Here is a 19,482-nt window from a genome sequence, read left to right on the forward strand (position 1 = left end):
ACACCTAACAAGTCAAGTGCCAAGTCACCACATGAAGTTTGTTGCAGTGACAGTCAATGTTAGGAGTTACATTCACTTAACATTGGATGGTGGGTCTGGAAAGGAGTTTTAATTATACAAACATACTGCCTTTTCTTCCTCCATTATACCCTTGTCCTTGTAACCATACATAATATCAATGCATGTTACCTTGTTAATTATGACATATCTTTTTCCTAGATTGAAGAGGAAGCAAATGGAGATTTGTTTGATATAGAAATCAATGTATCAGACCCAGAGAAAGTTGGTAAGTTCCTTGAGCCTAGTAAGACAGTAGACTGTCTTATCCCTTGAAGAGTACTCTGAGATTTTTAGCATGATCTCTTACTCAGTTATCTTTTGGCAGTTTTTAATATCTAAATGGAAAGCTATTTAATTTATATTTTGGAACAAGAAGTGTGTGGAAGGATTAAAATAATTTGCCCATGGATAAGTATCTTAATTTTCTTACAGGAGATGGCATGAATGCTTATATGGCATACAGAGTAACAACAAAGGTAACTAGTGCAACAAATATTTGGGTTTATAACTTTGTATCATAGCTGAGTAGATGGATCAGTTATTCACAGTGAATTTTTTTTTTTAAGACGTCACTTTCCATGTTCCACAAAAATGAATTCTCTGTTAAAAGAAGATTCAGTGATTTTCTTGGCTTGCACAGCAAATTAGCAACAAAATACATGCACGTTGGTTACATTGTGCCTCCAGCTCCAGAAAAAAGTATTGTAGGTAAGTGTAGTTCCTGTAAGGTTGAATTTAAGCATGTCATTTAAGTACTGTGATACAAATTGTTAGAATACCTGTTGGCCTTGTAAAATAAATACTTTTCTGTACAAATATTATTTACTGCTTATCAGGTGGTCCAAACTATTAAATATTCTTCCTGTTATTTATTTTAAAAAAGTTCAGGTTAAATTGGTAAGTTATGTGCTGGCCACTTCCTAACTCAGGCCAGCGTTGGTAATAAGGAGGACATTTGGCTTAATACATGGCCTTCTGTTTCTTATCTATTATTCTTTCTTCACTGTTGCCCTTCAGGAGTTGATTAAACTTTCATTTAACATCTTTGTTTTGATAGACTATTTTTAACTTGTGCTGTTACCAGTTACCTGCAATATACAGAGCTTCATGTGTACTCCACCCCTCTAATAATTCAGTCTCTTTTTTTGGTCATGGTGAACACTAAAACCTCTAGTTAATTGTTTGAAGTTCTAATTCAGAAACACTTTTGAGTGATGCTAGTCTTTGTGAGTGCCTTGAAGGATCAGATCATTTCTCCGTGAAGGAAGAAGCATGCCTGATGTATTGAAGCAATTTCAGTTTTATGAGCTCCAAATAGTAGGGGTTCTTTCAAAATAACATTTAAAACAGTAAAACCTGTTGGTCTTTTGGCTTACCCATATAAATAAGCGATTGGACTCTACAATGCTGTTTGCTATGTACATATTGGCAGGACTTTTTTTCAGTAGTTTAGTCTGTAAAGCTAATCAGGGCAGCAGCTTTTCCTACAAGTAAGAATAGGCAGACTGAGTAGATGTAGGTAGCAGGAAGCTTGGGAAAAATCATGCTTTTAATTCTGTGGAGAAGCACTGCATTTTTCAGTCTGTAAGACTGAAAATCTGATCTGAATTTTTGGTAGTTCTTGAAAGTAATGAATGATTCTGTAATAACCAATTTTTCATGTTATAAAGATGAATTTAATTACAAACACTAATATGATTTATAAAGGTGGAATGAGGCTTCTAGTCACGTCCTTTGGAGAATATAACATTTAAGGCATTTATGACACTGTGCAATTACATGGAAATGCAGTACTTGTATCACAGTCAAATTGATCTGTAAGACAAACCTTGGACTGGATTTGAGGTACCAGTTGAACAAAACCAGCATAAATACTGATATACTTGGAAGTGCGTAAATTAGTGGGGCTTATTGCAGTGTAAGCAAGCACTGGCTGCCACTTCAGATCTGTGTATAGAGGCTTTATTAAGCTACAGATAAGTTGGGAAAACTCACAAACTCTGTAGGACATTTTCCAAAGAGCATGAAACTCCTGCTTTAAACTTGAACTTGAGTGCATAGGTGGTATTTAGCTCTATCCAAAAACATGTAGTCCATACATTTCTAATTCTGGAGAAAAGAAGGGATTCTAGGCTGATTTAAAATGAGGCATCTTTAAGCAGAGAGCTGGCAGAACAGCTGAAAGAAAGATGACAGTGTTTTTCCATTACATCTGTTTATTTTAAAAATCTTAATACAAAATATCATACATTAAGTGTTATGCAGTATGTATTGTACAAAAGTTTTTAGTCTGTTGATTCTGTTATGCTGTTGATAATGCCTGGAGTTTTAAGCTTCAACTTTATTTTGGTGATAGGTGGGAGGGGTAGCACTTCAGAATTCAGCCACAAATTCAAGTGGCCAGTTAATGGCTGTGGATAAAACTGATAAAACTGAGGATAAAACCGAGCCAGTGGTGAGCTAGAGTTGGACATTCATCCAAACTGCCTCACTACTTACCTATGTATGTTGGAAAATCACATTTTCTGTTTTCAAGAAAACAATCTGTTAAATCATGGATACTTTCCTGTGAAGGATTAGCATGCTTGGGCTACAGAAACTGCTTTCTGCAGTGAAATATTAATGAATAGTAATACTCTAATGCAAAAAAGATGAGGCATGTGGATCACCTCACCTTTGTTTGAATACTTTAATCCTTGTACTTAAAGACAAATTTGATTTTACAGACAAATTTGTGGATTTACAGTTACGCTACGCTGTGTAGTTTACCTTTGAAAAAATGCCAATCGGATTTATTTTCATCATGTTACAGAGAAGGGAAAAACTAAGGCTTCACTGAGAGTTTAAGGGTTCCTCCTTGTTCCTGTAAGGATGCTGTTTGTCCCCTCCGTGGGTTACTGTGTGAAACTTCTAAAGCCAGAAGGGAGATCGGGTGAGGAACAACTTTGGGAACTGTTGACCTGGCAGGTCACAGAGGACATACTCAGAATCTCAGACTTAGAACTTTTAGCTGGAGAAGCACAGAACTAACAGAGCAGGAATGCGCTACAGGTAGAAATAAGATGTTTGGACTGTATCATAACATACCTCTCCTATGTTTTAGGAAATAAGAATAATTATGAATGTTTGGTGTTTAATGGTGTTTTTGATAGTATTCAGGTTCCTAAACTCTCTGAGTTTGGGTCTTCAGCATGAAAAATACTGACCCCTGTTCTAGACGTCTTCTGTTGCTGAGGTTGAATGTATTTCCTGTACCATGATACATCAATAACTGGCTCCGCTATCAGTTTTTTGGCCACTCTTCACTTGGGCAGAGGAAGCCATGTAAAGCTGCATACATTTTATTCTGCTAATTTTATTCTCCATTCAGTTTGTAGATGTTCATACGCTTCAGAGTTTTCAGAACTGGTTAGTTTTTTTTAGTTGACTAGAAAACTCTTAGTTTTGGAACCTAAAAAAATAATAGAATGAAAACATTGGTAATAAGCTTACCAATTAATAGGCTTGTAACCTGACATTTATTCTCCTATTCTGCTTTATTTGGGTAACTGTTTTCTTCTTCTGAACATGAGTGACTGGTAAGACTCTGGTCTTCATTTAGATTGTCTTCATAAATGCAAATTAAACTAGTTTTGTATAACTTTTAGTCATAATGAATATATTTCAGGAAATTGCATATTTCACAGAGCTGCTTCCACAAAATAATGCAGCATGCAGTGTTGATGTTTTTTCTGTTCCTGTGTAGTGTTTTTATTGTAATTTGACTTAAATACATAAACTTAGGTGAGCTTTATCTTATCTACTAATCACATTGGTTATGTTAATGATTTATTTATGATAAAGTAAAATCAATATGATGACATTTTCTTCAAAGGCATGACCAAGGTTAAAGTAGGCAAGGAAGATTCTTCATCTACTGAATTTGTAGAGAAAAGAAGAGCAGCCCTAGAAAGGTAACATATGTATCTAACTAAAACTCATTTAGCCTCAGAATGACTTGTAATATACTATGTGGTCTCTCTAATTGTGGTCTGGGCCATATGTACTTAGGATTATGAAGGCTGTATGCAGCTGCCAAAGTTTTGTGTTGAAATGGAGTAATTCCTATTAATAATGGAAATGTAGCCTTATTCATAGAGAGGATTATAGCTAATTCTCTTCAAACTGGTTGGTGCTTAAAATGGAGATCACAGAGATCCAGTAAGTAAAACTTTCTTTACCAGCTTACTTAGGCACTTTGGGTTTAAGGAATTAAGGCATTTCAGCAGTATATCTGTTCCATTGAAAATCAGCTGTTGAGCACGGAGATGGGTGAAAGGGACCTTCAGTCACCTGAAAGTAAAATGGCCCTCTGACAGTGATGTGACTGGCTGAATTTTGGCATAAGAGATATTGGATCTCTGTCAGCCCGCACTGGTATACAACTTATACTGTTCAAGAATCTCTGCCAAGCAAGGGTACTGTCACTGATACACTGCATCATTTTACCTTGTTGACATGGCTAGTAAAGCCTTTAAAAAGTAACTTGCAGAAGTCAAAGGTTTTAGATTTTGTGTTGAAAGATATATATAACAGATAACATATGAAGCTCTTGAACTTCTGGAGTTCCAGAGCCAATCTTAAAAAAAAATTTCTTCAGAATCCCATTGTGAATATCTTTCCAATTCATAAGTAGAAGAAATCTGAAATGATGCTGAAGCTAAAAGTACTGATAGATTGTTCTTAGTTATGTGTTACTGAAAATTGGCATATTGCTTAACATTTGCCACTTATAATTGCACCCAGAAGTTACTGAAGTCATTCTGTTGCTCAGAGCGGAACTGTGAAACATGTTCTGGTTATAAAACAAGTCTATTGCTAAAGGAGTGGTACTATGAGATATTGCTTGAATAACAGCTGGGATTAGAGTAATTTGGCTTAGATAACTGAAAAGATACTTCCACACAACTTTAGGTCTTTATCTGTAATAGAGATGACTAGTTTCCCTCTTGGTTGCTTACCTGAACAACAGAAGTAGGACTGGAAATTGTTTCATTCACAGGCTTGTGTGCATGCTGCTTTTTCATTTATTTGTTGAAGGTTTTACACTAATGTACAGCTTCTGCTGGATGTATGATCCTCCCATACTGGGGAATGGACTCCTTGGGACTTTTGACAATGTTGGGAAGGCTTCACAGTATATTTCATTTGGGTTTTTTTCAGAAAGACTATGAATATCTTAATTGGCAAGGAGCAACTCTTTCATCATGCCAACTTTAACTGTTTTTTCCTTCCAGAATTAAAAAGTTACCTACCGAGGTGTTCAAATGATATCTAGAGGCAGTGGTTCTGTCGTTCTTGTGTAAACCTGAGGAAAACATATTAATGTCCCCATGAAGTCAGACCAAAGAGATCTGCTTCAATTTGCTCTTTTTTGAACTGAGAACTATGGGGAAAGCAGGCAGGAAAGCAATGTACCTTGTTAGCTGAGTTCACTAAAATTTATGCTCTAGAATAATGAACATATATACTAGAGGTCTGCCTACCAGATGTCCTCAAGCACATTGCCAGTTGTCTCCAGTGAAAACGTTAGAACTCTTCCTTGGAGTAAAGGCTATTTTCTAGCAGCAGATTTCTAAAGAAAAATCTCTTTGGTTGCTTGCCACGTTACCTTCTACCTGCTACTGAGTATAGAACAACCAAGGAAGAATTGAGCAATCTAATGTATAAAATAGTTTCACTGCAACCCTTATCTTCTTTAGGAAGAAAAATAAGGATATGGTGGCCATACCTAATGGAGGATGGAAAAATGCATCACGTTTACAATATCAATATACTCAGACTTTCAAATAAAAGTCCCTTTCCTTTCCAGTCCACATCACTTTCTAGGACAGTTTCTAAGCAATTTGTGAATGTAACAGGGCTGTTCTGGTACTTCACACCTGAGGCTTGAGGAAAACTAAAGCTTTGCAAAAAGTATAGTGTGCTGTTGATAGTATTATGTCACTGCATCTTAACTGGCAAAAACACATACTTTCTTATATTCCTGTGCTCTTTTGAGGTACTAGATTTCTGTAAAGCACTCATGTAAATGTCAGACGCTTTCTGTTAATACTTAATGTTAAAATCAGTTATGACAAACCTGCAGCAGTTTTTAGTGGAATAATACTATTGAAATTTCTCTCTTCAACCCATATTTGTTCAATCAACAGTTTTCGGATCTAAGGAGAAACACAAAAAATTTCGGAAGGGAAGGAGTTGCAGTATGTGGGTGGATTTGGTGTTTTGGTTTTTTGATATTTTTTTTGTTTTGTTTGGGGTTCTTTTGTTGGGTTTGGTTGGTTTTTTTTGTAGATGAGTCCTTTCAAACTAGTATGGGTTGAAGGCTTTAGTCTAGCCAGCAAATAAATAGTTCATACCTAGAACTTAATCAGCTCACTTCTCCAAGATTTCCTTTAATTCTAAAATAAGTCAGTCAGAATTATCTGTGCAAGTGTTCAAGCCCCAATAGATAATGAGGGAGGTTGTGTGCTGCATTGTACCTGTTCTTTAGGTGAAGGACGCTTTCCAACACTGTCAGGCACATTAAATCTGTTTTGTTATCTAATATTTTAATTTTTAAAATCATAGGTATCTACAACGAACAGTAAAACACCCAACCCTGTTACAGGATCCAGATTTAAGACAGTTCTTGGAAAGTTCTGAGGTATTTACATTCTTTTAAGTTCTCCTGTTTATATCTAGATACAGTAATCTACAAAGCAATACATCCTCTTTGTATTGAGACCTGGTCCCCTAAATTCATATGAAATCAAATTGGATTGTACCCTTCATGGGGCAGAATGGCAGAGGCAGTAATTTACGTAATGGTGTGCCTCTGCCTCTGAGAAAAGTTAAGAGCTGTAGAGATCAAAACCTCTTCGGTGTTCACTGACTTCTCAAGTGAGAAGCAAGACAACTCAAGTGAGTTGGTTGTCCTGTTCTGAGTGAAGCTTGTCATACATGCTGAAAATCCATAGTTGATGTTACTGACTGTTAAGTAAGATCAAGAACTAAACTCACTTGAAAGCACCTCCCTTGCCTCTAGGAATCCAGCTTGAGGAATATTGGTAGGATAATGTGAAAACACTAGCAATGCTGCTGTCCAGGCTAGTTGTTTTCTGAACAGAAGACTTCGGTCACCCATGCTATCAGTCTGGCACCTTTCACTATAGTATATATATTGGTAAAGATACATAATATCTCCTTATTAATGTGCATAGTGGATTCACTGTAATACTGAACTGTCTTTTGGCCAATGTCAATATCTTAGTTATACTAATAAGTCACAGAGACCTCACTACTGACAAAAGCATCATTGATAGATAACTTAGAGTGGATTTGTCAGTGCTGCTGACAGACAAAACATCACATGAAGGGTAAATGGTATGACATAGGGGCCACCTTGTATGGCATATTCAGACGAGCTGAATAATAATGTAAATCAAATTTAAAGTTTGTTAACTTCTCCCTGAGGACTTCTATTTACCTAAATATACAGTTCTCTTGATACGCCCGAGGTAGGTTTTGAAATCTGGCCTGCATTGAAAAGCAAAGAGACATGCACCTTTTATAGTCAGCACACAGTGCAAATCTTGCATGACAATTAAGTGTTTTACAGAATTTCTTTCGTCTAATTTGTTGTAAATCTAAGCTTTTCTGTTTCTGTAGTGGCAGTTTGTTCTGTGTTGTGTATAGGTGGCTAGTTAGGACCTTTAGCGAGTTCATAACAACTCTGGACAAGTGGGTTGTTTGTTTCATATAAATGTAAAGATGTAGAAGAAAAGTAAATAGTCTATATTTTTAAGTTTTCCTCTTGAGAATGTAAAACTAGTAAATCTGAGAAATTAGATTCCACTATATTGAAACACATAGGAGTAAAGAAAACACTATATCCTTTTCTTTCCCCCTTGTGCCCAGTTAAACCTCCATCCTTTTAACCAGTCTGTTTGCCCTTATTTGTCATTCAATTCCAGCTGCCGAGAGCAGTTAACACACAGGCTCTGAGTGGAGCAGGAATATTGAGGATGGTGAACAAGGCTGCCGACGCTGTCAACAAAATGACAATCAAGATGAATGAATCGGATGCAGTAAGAGCTGATTTTTCGGCTTGAATAATGAGACGAATTAATGAGCCTCAACAATTGCATTTTAAAGCTGTAGAAGCAGAAAATGGGTTATTAATTTGCTTATTGGCTTGAATTCTTACTTGTATCAGTTGACCACCCTGGCAGTACATGAATAATTTGCTTCTTTAAAACTAGAAATGTTGCTGGTAATCTAATTTGTAATGCTTGACTTTTTCATCTTTTGTCAGTGGTTTGAAGAAAAACAGCAGCAATTTGAGAATCTGGATCAGCAACTTAGGAAACTTCATGCCAGTGTCGAAGCATTAGTCTGCCACAGAAAAGGTAACTTTACTTTTATGTGTCTGCATGAACTGAAGTGCTTAGAACTTTTGGAAATAGTGATGAAGCAAGAGCTTAGTACGTCAGAGCTCTTAATAAGTAATGGTGTTATACAATACATTTTAATGCAAAAATCTTCAGTTAGAAGATTTTAAACTACTCTAGCAGTTTTGCATACCTGTTTTTAATCTTAGTTTAAACCAGAATATCAGTCATTCTTAAAGTTATTACATTGATTTAGCATAATTTTTTTCTTGCAGAGATTCAATACCGTACCTGACAAGTCATTCTACTACAGTAGTCATGCATAAATATATCTCTAGGTCTCATGGCAAGAGTAATTTCCTTCTGAACAAAAAGTGACTGCATAAATTCATTTAAACATCTTTTGGTTCAGTATTGCTCTGTTAACTGAGTTTAAGCTCTTCAATAGGAATTTACTATTCTTAATTTGGTCCACATAATGATATATCATCAAGCTACTGTTAAGGTAAACTTTTCTGGAAAGATAAGTAGTCTCAGAATATCAGCTTTTGGTTTACGTATTTTAGAGAAAAGCAAAGCCTGTAAGTTTATATTTTAATCACCTGTGATTCTGTATTATTGAAGATTACCTTCCCTCAGATTATTTTTAAAAAAACCAAAACACCAAAACTTTGATTTGTAGTTCAAGGAAGATCATTGATGCGCCTTCTGACACTACAGTATTATGTTAAAATATGGGTTCACCTTTCAGCACTACACTTTCAGAAGTACATAAAAATGTCATAAGTTGCTTTCTCACAACTCTATCAGGAATTACTCTCTGTAGTAAAAAAATATTTGGCCAGATGTCCTCAAGACCAAAGAGTATTTTAAGCAGCAATGGAAAATTTAAGTGTTTCTTTACTGTTGATTTGACACCTGCTCATACATTTGAAGTGTGGTTTGGGTTTTTTTTGTGTTTTTTTTTTTTTTGGTTTGGTTTTGGTTTTTTTGAAGAGTTGTGTTGAAATTTTAAGGGTTTTAAATATCTGAAGACATTTTGCTTCTACAAACGTTTCTGGTGTTCTCATGATTCCGCAGAAGCAGCACAGATGCAAACAAACCTGCACTTTTAATCCTGAAGTAACTTGGATTAAACATTTGTTCAGAGGTTCTTCATAGGACTTTGTACAGGATTACTTACATGGGATTTGATGAGACAATTACCCTAGATTTGTTAATAAATAAGCTCAAAACTTTACCTTCGTAGATGTCAGACATGCTGGTATATGGGTCTTTTTTTTTTCCTTTTAAGGCATGTCAGAATGTGGCAGTACATTACAGCATGCAAGGGTAAAAGTAGTCAATAAAACAGTACAACAGAAATAAATTCCACTCATGGGGCTGGTGGTTTAGTGAAATACGTGGGGTTTTTCCCACTCTGAACTGTTTGGAACAACTGTGCTATAGACCTGGTGAAATTGTTTTGAATTTGCTCTGTAGGTTACTTGGCTTTTTTTTGTGAGCTTGCATTTTCTCTGAACTAGGCAGTTGGATAATATCAAAGTGGCAGTTTTTTCCGTGTCTTTTGCTAGACCAAGTAGGCATGACATTAACAGGCTCAGCAAAACATTTGCTGATGGAGTGGCTTTTGTGCAGAAGTTCTTTTTCCTAAAAGTTGTTTCATTGTGATCTTCCTTGTGTATTTTATCATAAGCTTTAGGAAATACAGCTTATGTTTTTCAGTTGGTGAAGTTCGGGTTGAAATAGGACTGAGGTCTCTGCTCCACTGATCTGTGTTGCATAATAATATAAAAAATTAACTACATTGTACTGAACGTTACTTCTGTATTTCAGAGCTTTCAGCCAACACAGCTGCCTTCGCTAAAAGTGCTGCGATGTTAGGTAACTCTGAGGACCACACTGCTTTATCCAGAGCTTTATCTCAGCTTGCAGAGGTTGAGGAGAAGATAGATCAATTGCACCAAGAACAAGCTTTTGCTGATTTCTATGTGTTCTCAGAACTGCTTGCTGATTACATTCGTCTCATTGCTGCAGTAAAAGTGAGTACTACTGGGAAAAATACTGATTTTTGTGTTTAAAGTCACATTCCTCAGCTCATAGATTTTTACAGAAAATGAATGTGTGCATTTGCACACATCGTAACACAGGTAAGACTAAATTTTTGCCTGAAGTTCTAGCTAAGTAAAATGAATGCATCTGTGATCAAGTTATTCCAGTGATAAAAATGTTTGTGATAAAAAATGGGAATGGATTAATAAGAACCAGACAAAAAGTAAAGGGTGATCATTATCTGCTTTGAGCAGTACTAATTGTGCACAGTATTTGGGGACAGTAGACACTGCTGTGTCTAAGCATACTGCACTTGTTCCTTTCGGGTTACTTGTTTTTACAGTATCCTCATAAATTTTCAAGAACATCATTTGGCCATGTTTGGTAGATGGGCAATGGTTTCTGTAAATAAGAAACAAATACAATTTGTGGACCTACATCTCATTAAAGAAAATATGCAATTTTGGTTTAAGTCATGCTACACAGCATAATTTGGTTTTGACAAGGGAAGGCGTGCCTACAAATTTTATCCAGAAATATCTTTGAAGTTGCCAGGTTGTTGGGAGTATACCTCTTTTTTTTTTGTAATATGTATACTTGAATTGTGTTACCTTAGGCCATTGTTAACAAAACTGGGTTGCTGTACAGGCATGTGATCCATATGCATGAAAAGTTCGCTAGAATCTGTGTTTAGAGAAGTATTTGCATAATAGAGCACTTTGGAGTGGTGGTTTTGGTAGTGTTTTGATCGAATGAGGAACATAAAATGGTTTGGGGCACTAATGTGTCTGCTCTGAAAAGGCTTCTTGAATACCTTGTTACTTGTGGAAGGTATTGAGCTGTGCAAGCACGCTGTCAAGTGAAATGCAAGAAGACATGCGGTAGACACAGTGAGGTTTCCTTGAGTATACTTGTTCCAGTTTTATCCAGAACTACCTTTTCCTGCTAGGAGTTTAGATAGCTCGAACAATTCCAGTTGTTTAATAAATTTGTCTGTCCTTACAGGGTGTGTTTGATCATCGAATGAAATGCTGGCAGAAGTGGCAAGATGCTCAGGTCACTTTACAAAAAAAACGTGAAGCTGAAGCAAAGCTCCAACTTGCCAACAAACCTGATAAATTGCAGCAAGCTAAAGATGAGATAAAAGAGGTAATGTTATCAAACGTTATTTTGGAGGTCAGACTTTCTGCATTAACTCATTCATTCTGCATTAATGCACTACTTCTATACCATTTTTATTTACAAATCACTTAGTCATTTGCTGTTTTCCATATTTACTGAAACGATTAAAAGGAATTTATTTAAAATGTTAAATGCGCACAGTTGCTACTCATTGTAAGATCTGTAAGACAGTTAATACTGTCTCTACAGAGTCTGGGAGATGGGAGGAGGGTAACATGGACAAGTTAAATAATGCTTTTAACTGTTAACAAATTGCTTGGGTAGGCAGAGGAGAGTCTCTTGGCTTCTAAAGCTAAAATCCAGTTACGGCGACTAGTGGAGAACTATTCCCATGTTTTGCTTAATTATGCAGCATATCTACCCATATATATATATATATATATATATGTATGTATATGTGGTGTAATTTCAGTAAAAATAAATCTAACATGTTGAAGTGTCATAATTTATACACTTTTTCTGTCATGCTTCACTAAGGAAATTGAAGAGGTAGGACAACTTAATTATTTAACATTAATGCATTCTAATTAAGCACCAGTATTCTCCCATTAAAAAATGGGATAACATCATTGCAGATTTCAAGCTGACTTATGCAGTTACTTTGTTTGCCTTCCTCATTGGTCACTAGCCACACGCTGCTTTGTTCTTTCTGCCCTTCAATATATTTTTCATAGTGTTGAAGTTAATGAGTAACTTGGCTTTCTTTTTCTTAAAAAAGGCCTTTGTTTACTGGAAAAACTTAGTGTCACTCCTGTGTGACCATATTCTTGCTGGTTGCCTTTCTTGATGTCACCTATCCATCCACAACACAAGTGAGCTGGAACTCCTTGTTGAAAATACTTCCTGACTATTTAGACATAATAGAAAATATGCAGTCATCCTTGCTGCGTCCCAATGTTAAAAGAATTAATTGTGTTGTTCCTGAAGGATTTATTTTTTCTACTTTATTGGATGATTAGAGAAGGTTGTTAGTAAACCCACTGTTTGAATGTGCTGATTGAAAGTTGTATTGCTGCTTTTCAAATATGTTCAGAGTTGCTGAATTCTGTAGGAGTAGTCCTCTGGCAGAGAAATTGCAAGTGGAAGCCTACACAGCTTGAGCTCCATCCACAACTCAGTTGCTTTTTGCAGATAAAAGGCCAAAGAACAGTCCTATAAATACCTTACTGAATAAGGAGAAATTTCTCCTCATCAGGAACTGTGAGACGGCAGACTGTTATCCAGTGTTAATTTGTATAGGACCTGGCATTTGGGTGTGATGAAACTTAAACGGGATGTTGGATCCATCAGGCCTGTAGAGGCTTTTACTGAAGACTCAGGCACCTCTAGTTGCTGTGCAGGAAGGCACAGGCAGTCTTAATTTACCTTTTTTTTGCCTGAGTTTTGTGTTGTTTCAGTTATTAGGTAAGTCTTCAGGCTGTTACTCCGTGAAGGACATCCTATTATGACTTATTGCATAGCTTCATAATGTATATCTGAAAAGACAATAAGGGAACTCTGAATAAATATAAACTAAAAAAGTAAATACCTAGATATTTGTTGGAACATAGATGATGTTCGTCTTGTATTGCAATAGTAACTTGACACTGCACCACAAAATGCTTTTGTGAATAAATAGCACCACTGGATTGCTAACAGGAATATACTAACTGAAGTATGTTGCTTCCCTGCTGCTTTTTTCTGAGGAAGATAAGTCTTACTGGATAAGTGTTACTGACTGAACTGTTCATGTTGAGATGAACAGATACGGTTGCATTTTAAATACCTGTTAGCCTCTATGTGTCTGAAGTATGAGGCAGATAACTTTATTCACAGTGTACCTACACAGCTAGCTTAAATTTAACAATATAATAGGTGTGTGGAAGCACTTACAAGATAATGTTGATTATGATCTCTTGTTTTGTATCTGCATGTCTTTTCCTGTAAACTAAGGAGAAACATAACCTAGTGTCTTGTATTGTTACATGAATGGCACACTCCCAATATGGCATTGGGGCATGCCCCAATCCAATCCCCCTCCACCTCAATACATAGGGAATATGCAACCCCACAAGCAACACCACTTCCTCAGAATTTTCCTTTTGTGCTCTTCCCACCTGCAATAACTTGTATACTCCTGCTTTCTATGAAAACTGTTCCCACTGAACAAGAAAGCATGTGCCTTGTCTTGCCTAAGCAACATGCGTTCTGACTGGAAAGCCAAACATGTCCTCAATAGCTTGTCATCTGCAACAGAAATGTGATAATCACATACTTGAACATAGGCAGAGGTGAAGATTTAATAATCTGTTCTGGGATTAGGAAGGTATAGGAAACTCTTCCATGCTTGATTGGACAGGTAGTCACAGAAAGTTTGCAGGTTTAGATTCGTACTACAGCAGTGTTTGTAAACAGAGTAGCGGGTAAAGCTTTAGAGATACTTTTTCTTTTTTAAAGAATCTTTAAAAAATGTTAAGTGTTCCTTAATAGTAATACTAAGATATTGTTACATCTCATTGATAGATAGCATTACCTTAGGGATACTGTTGTTTTCACTGATCTGATGACATCCTATTATACAAATTGTTACTTTGAAATTGTTATTGTAAGACTTTCCCTTAAGTATGCCAAAAAAAACATCCTGAGTGACTATCACTAATATACTAAAAAAAAGTTCAGATACTGGCAGACTGAATGGACAACACAAAGTCTTATCTCTGCATGTCTTTCCTTTGCCAGTGGGAGACAAAAGTTCAGCAAGGGGAAAAAGATTTTGAACAGATCTCCAAAACCATTCGCAAGGAAGTGGGAAGATTTGAGGCACGTATAATTTTGTCCAAGTAAATGACAGTTTTACTTTAGATAATATTGATGTTCCAAGTTAAGTTGGTTAAGAGGTTAATATGCCGTAATTTATTTATTAACAGAAGGAGCGAGTGAAAGACTTTAAAACTGTTATTATCAAGTACTTAGAGTCGTTAGTGCAAACACAACAGCAGGTAAGATACATTTTAAGTTTTGTACAAGTTAATATTAAGTTCCATATTAGGTTAAAAAACCACAGGCTTTAAGTATAGCAGTTTCTAAAACATAAAGAACTACTTCTAGTCTGTTCTGTATTGGAGAATAGCATAGTAATTGCAGTTCCCCAGCTATTGCAGTGCTCCTTGCACAGCTCTAATTCAAGGAAACAAGGGAGGAGCTCCCTTAGGGGTATCAGCAAGTGGAGGGTCTTGACTTCTTCTTCTGAAACTGAAGTAGTACTTTCACTTATAAATTCCAGTAAATTGTAATGAATATGTACTTAGACTTACTGAAGAGACTTGAATGCTTAAATGTTTATTGATCTTTTAAAAAGTATAAAATATTACTGAATATTGTGAAGCAGTAAAACAGTTTCCAGTGACTCAGAAGTAGACCTTGTTCCCAAAAGAATGTCTGGAGTTTTGCTTTATTCATTACGGAAATACAACCCTCCAGCTTTGTTTTAAATTTAAAAAAAAAAAAAAAAGCGGTACCCTTAGAGGTAGGAATAGCAAACTGAGCTTGCAAACAAATGCTGTATAACTGTATAAAAGTATAGCATTGTGTTCAATGTGTGGTAACAACAGTGTTGCTATGAGCAGATTTGTGTATTTGTTACTTGCACTTTTTCTTGCATTATGTGATAATGTGAATGGATGATATGAAGCACCTATGTTCTTGTTTTGTCTGATGGACACAAATTTACCTCAAGAGGAGGAAGGTATGTTTGTTTTCTTTTCCAGCATTTAGTACTTAACAGTGAGTGTTCTTCCCTTCTCTTCAAGCTAATAAAATACTGGGAGGCGTTCCTACCTGAAGCCAAAGCCATCGCCTAAAAGAATAATATTCCAAATGACAAGATACTCTGGATGTTTGTCCTGGATAAAACTGAATTCCACAGCGAAATCACTTTAAATCATCCAAATAAACCACTATATATTTTATGAATTAACATGTGGCTTTTTTTATATACCACAGCATTTTATTAACAAGCTGCATGTCCTGACCCTCTTTGAAGTGGACTGTGGCATGATGTTCTGCAATACATTGCTGAATTGAACACTATTGTGTCTTAATACTTGCACTAAAATGTGCGCTGCAAGGCCAGAAAGCTGATATTTTTGTTCTTTACAGTACAATGTTCTGTAGTACATTTACCTGATCTTTATGAAACCAATTTAATTGCATTAATGTTCACTTAAACATTCCTGTACAAAATCATGTTTTTGTGATTACAATAATAAAGGGATGTACCTTGTGAAACATTAAACACACTGGTTGTGTGTCTGTAGATATTTACTGGTGCTCTTAGAAGTAGCATTTAGAACAAACTGAGATATCAAAGGCAAAAGAAACGTTTAGTAATGAATGCTGGAGATCCACAAACAAGTATTTGTTGTAAACACTCTGGTTTTTAATTATTAATTCTTTCATTCTGGTATTCTCTCCACCTGAAGTTATCACTGCCTTGGCAAACTGTAATGCATTAATACTCCTAGGCTGATGCTTGGGCAACAGAGGCATAAACTGAAATCTCTTCCAAGCATTTTACAAAGCTTCTGAGGGGTTAAGATCACCTGCATGGTCAAATACCGATGTCCTACTGGACTGATAAATTTCATCAGTTGTCTTCAGTGGTCTCAGGATACAAAAGGAAGAAAATCTTGTAATAATTCTGGTAGTTGGGGAGGAGGAAAAGTAGGTCATTCAGCTGAGTGCAAGCTAGTTGTAAGGGCTAGCATTCTACTTGGATTTTCTTGAGCAGAAAATTCGCTTGCAGGGACTGGTTATCTTCTGTAAGAAATCAGCAGCTCAACATTTTTCTGAAATACACAGTATAACATAGGATGTGCTGCTTTGTCATTTTAATGGCATACTGAGCTTGTCAATGGCACGTATTAATATTAATGGCAGGTATTAATATTACATTTTAGACAGTCGTTAACCATGTAAAATATAAGAGAAGCTGTTGCTTTCAGCTAATCATAAGACTGCAGGGATAAGCCCATGAATTTGTATTGTTTGTGGTTAAGCATTAAGATACACCCAATACTATTTCTGAACAGAATGGAAACCTGAATTCAGCTGGAAGTTCATACACTGATTTATGCAATGAAACTAGTATAAACTTTCCAGATTAGGGTCTCCTATTGTTTCTGTACAGAGGTCAATTAAGTATTTCTAGGAATTTTCAAGGAAACTAGTACAGAAACTTCTTTTTGCAAAGCATTTATCAAGCGTTTATGGAGTATCTTTTTAAATGGTGAAATGCTAAAACCTTAAGCTTTTAATACCTTGCACATCAGTGTTTGTGAAGTCATTTAACTTGTAACTTTTTTGAAAAGCTCAATTATGTAATAGGCTTATGATGAAGAAACTGATACAGGCATAACATTCTACTAAGTGTTATGATACACTTGACTTTGGCTTGCGCATTGCTATTGACAATTGACCAGCAGTTCAACATTAAATTTCAGATTTGTTCCAGTGAAAGTGGTTACTTCCATAATTAAAGACTTGATTTGGACGTGCAGAGCTCAAAATGGCTGAACATACACTTTCATGATCTTTTGTCTTTGTGTTTTGTCCAACTTTCTTAGCTCTTAATCTTTTTTTTTTTCTCTCTCAGAATTAGAATTCAGTTGAATTATAGATCAGTTTTCTTCTCTGTGTGATGAATGAGAAATAGCTTTCACATTAGCCTCCTAGCAGGGATTAGCGTGACTTTCGTTGTCTACTACAACGGAAGACAAGAATGAGTTGTGTAGGTGTTTTGTATTTTTTTCTTAAAACCAGAGGTCTGAAGTCTGTTTGAGAACAAAAGGATAATAGCATTTCTGGAGTTCAGGGTCACGGAGGGTTGCTAACACAAAAATTTGTAGTTTTTTTTGCATCACAAGGTTAATTTGAACAGGAGACCCAGATCAGCTGTCACATTTGGCTAGCATAAAACTGTTGTTTCAAGAATCTGTTAACTTATTTTGCATGTATTCCCTTACATTATGAAGATTGAAAGTTTGCTTATTGTCTTTTTTAGTATGATTAACATCCATGTTAGCAGATGTTTCTCAAACCCAGTGAATGGAGGTGTTGCTGAACTATTTTCTCTGTGGAGCTCACTACAGAATCTTGTACTACATTTAAGTGTTGTTTCCCTGCAACTGCAAGCCAGGCTACCACTGAAGAATCACAAGCATGAACAAAAATAATTTTGCAAAACAGTGAACTACATTTGGAGTGCTGCATAGAAGACAAGAAAACAAGACTACTGAAATGTAGATTACTTTTTAGATTAAAATAAACTCTGTAGGTGTATTCAACAATTTTAAATCATCCCCATTCCTGTATCCATCATTAATTAAAAATATATGATGTGATGTGGCTCAAATTGAAGATATTGTTACCTCTTTCTTAAACCTGATGTTCAGTCTACAGTAAGTCTCTGATTCTTCGGTCACTGTCCCTTTTAAAATGGAATATTTTGCTTCCTTATCAATTATTCCTTCCTTTAACTTTCCTGTTTCCCTCTGAAGGCCTCATATGGGAGCTTGTGTTTCAGCACCTCTGGAGTTCATGCCCCAAATATGTCAGTTTCTTTTGGATTCTAGTGGAGATGAACTACTGGCTAGTATATCCTGTGCATTTAAGTGAACAACCAGTGTAGAGTGAAATGATTGTCTTAAGAAAAAGAAGAGAAAACAAGAAAAAAAACCCCAAAACCACACATTTTTTCTGTCCTTCCACTTTAGAGTGTAACAGGCTGTGTAATAATTTGAATCTCTGGCAACATATAAGTCCATTACAACCATGTGGGGGAAAAAAGTTCAATATTAAAACATGGAAGCAGCTGAAGTTTCAGTTTTTTGAAAATGTTACTTGTTATCTACTAAGGGTATTATTCCCTTTTTCAAAATTCTTGTCTTCCTATTGTGAAACCTGGCAGGCAGCTAAACACCACACAGCCTGCCGCTTACCACCCCCCACTCCCACCCCAGTGGGAGGGGGGAGAGAATCGGAAGGGCAAAAGTAAGACAACTTGTGGGTTGATGTAAGAACAATTTAGTAATTAAGATAAAACAGAGTAATAATGTAATGAAAGGAAAACAACAGAGAGAGAAAGAAGTGAAACCCAGGGAAAGAAAAAGTGATGTAACTGCTCACCACCCACTGACTGATGCCCCACCAGTCCCCAAGCCATGATTGCTGCTTCCCTCTGCCAACTCCCCCCAGTTAATATACTGGGCATGACGTCACATGATATGGAACATCCCTTTGGCCAGTTTGGATCAGCTGTCCTCGCTGTGCCCCTTCCCCTTCTTGTGCACCTGGCAGAGCATGGGAGGCTGGAACAGTCCTCAACTCATGTAAGCACTGCTTAGCAACATCAGTGGGTTAGCAACACTATTCCCACACTAAATCCAAAACACAGCACTACCAGCTACAGTGAAGAAAATTAACTCTGTCCCAGCTGAAACCAGGACACTTCCTTAATTGAAGGGGGAATGAGCTTGCTAATAAATAACTTTTGACTTCACTACTAAAACACTATTTTTTTTGTCCAGATCAGTGAGAAAATGACCATCATAGGGAAGGATATTAAATAATCCAAATCTGTTGTCTGTCACTAAGAAAGAGGGTCTCAGAAGAGTATGCAAAGTAGCTTAGGCAGAATCCTTCCAGCAGGATATTTGTATAAAAATTAAGAAGTATTTAATGGAAATGAAAGGGAAAGAAGATACATGAAGTAAAGCAAGTATATGGTTAAGAGAGATCA

The 19,482-nt window shown here is 36.3% G+C and overlaps 1 protein-coding gene across 1 annotated transcript in view; it reads left to right on the plus strand.

The window, feature by feature from the left end:
* The window catches only part of SNX2 (sorting nexin 2), a 36,301-nt gene extending 20,323 nt beyond the window's left edge, over positions 1 to 15,978 (plus strand). Inside the window, exons 4-15 of the mRNA XM_075079795.1 lie at positions 220 to 286; positions 493 to 536; positions 627 to 768; positions 3,935 to 4,013; positions 6,670 to 6,745; positions 8,055 to 8,168; positions 8,396 to 8,489; positions 10,308 to 10,513; positions 11,529 to 11,672; positions 14,424 to 14,504; positions 14,612 to 14,683; positions 15,494 to 15,978. Of these exons, the coding sequence (XP_074935896.1) occupies positions 220 to 286; positions 493 to 536; positions 627 to 768; positions 3,935 to 4,013; positions 6,670 to 6,745; positions 8,055 to 8,168; positions 8,396 to 8,489; positions 10,308 to 10,513; positions 11,529 to 11,672; positions 14,424 to 14,504; positions 14,612 to 14,683; positions 15,494 to 15,544 (1,170 nt within the window). The 3' untranslated portion in view covers positions 15,545 to 15,978. The remainder of the gene's footprint in view (positions 1 to 219; positions 287 to 492; positions 537 to 626; positions 769 to 3,934; positions 4,014 to 6,669; positions 6,746 to 8,054; positions 8,169 to 8,395; positions 8,490 to 10,307; positions 10,514 to 11,528; positions 11,673 to 14,423; positions 14,505 to 14,611; positions 14,684 to 15,493) is intronic.
* The last annotated feature ends 3,504 nt before the right edge of the window (positions 15,979 to 19,482 follow it).

This window comes from Phalacrocorax aristotelis, chromosome Z (genome assembly GCF_949628215.1).
Source record: "Phalacrocorax aristotelis chromosome Z, bGulAri2.1, whole genome shotgun sequence".
Lineage (NCBI taxonomy): Eukaryota > Metazoa > Chordata > Aves > Suliformes > Phalacrocoracidae > Phalacrocorax > Phalacrocorax aristotelis.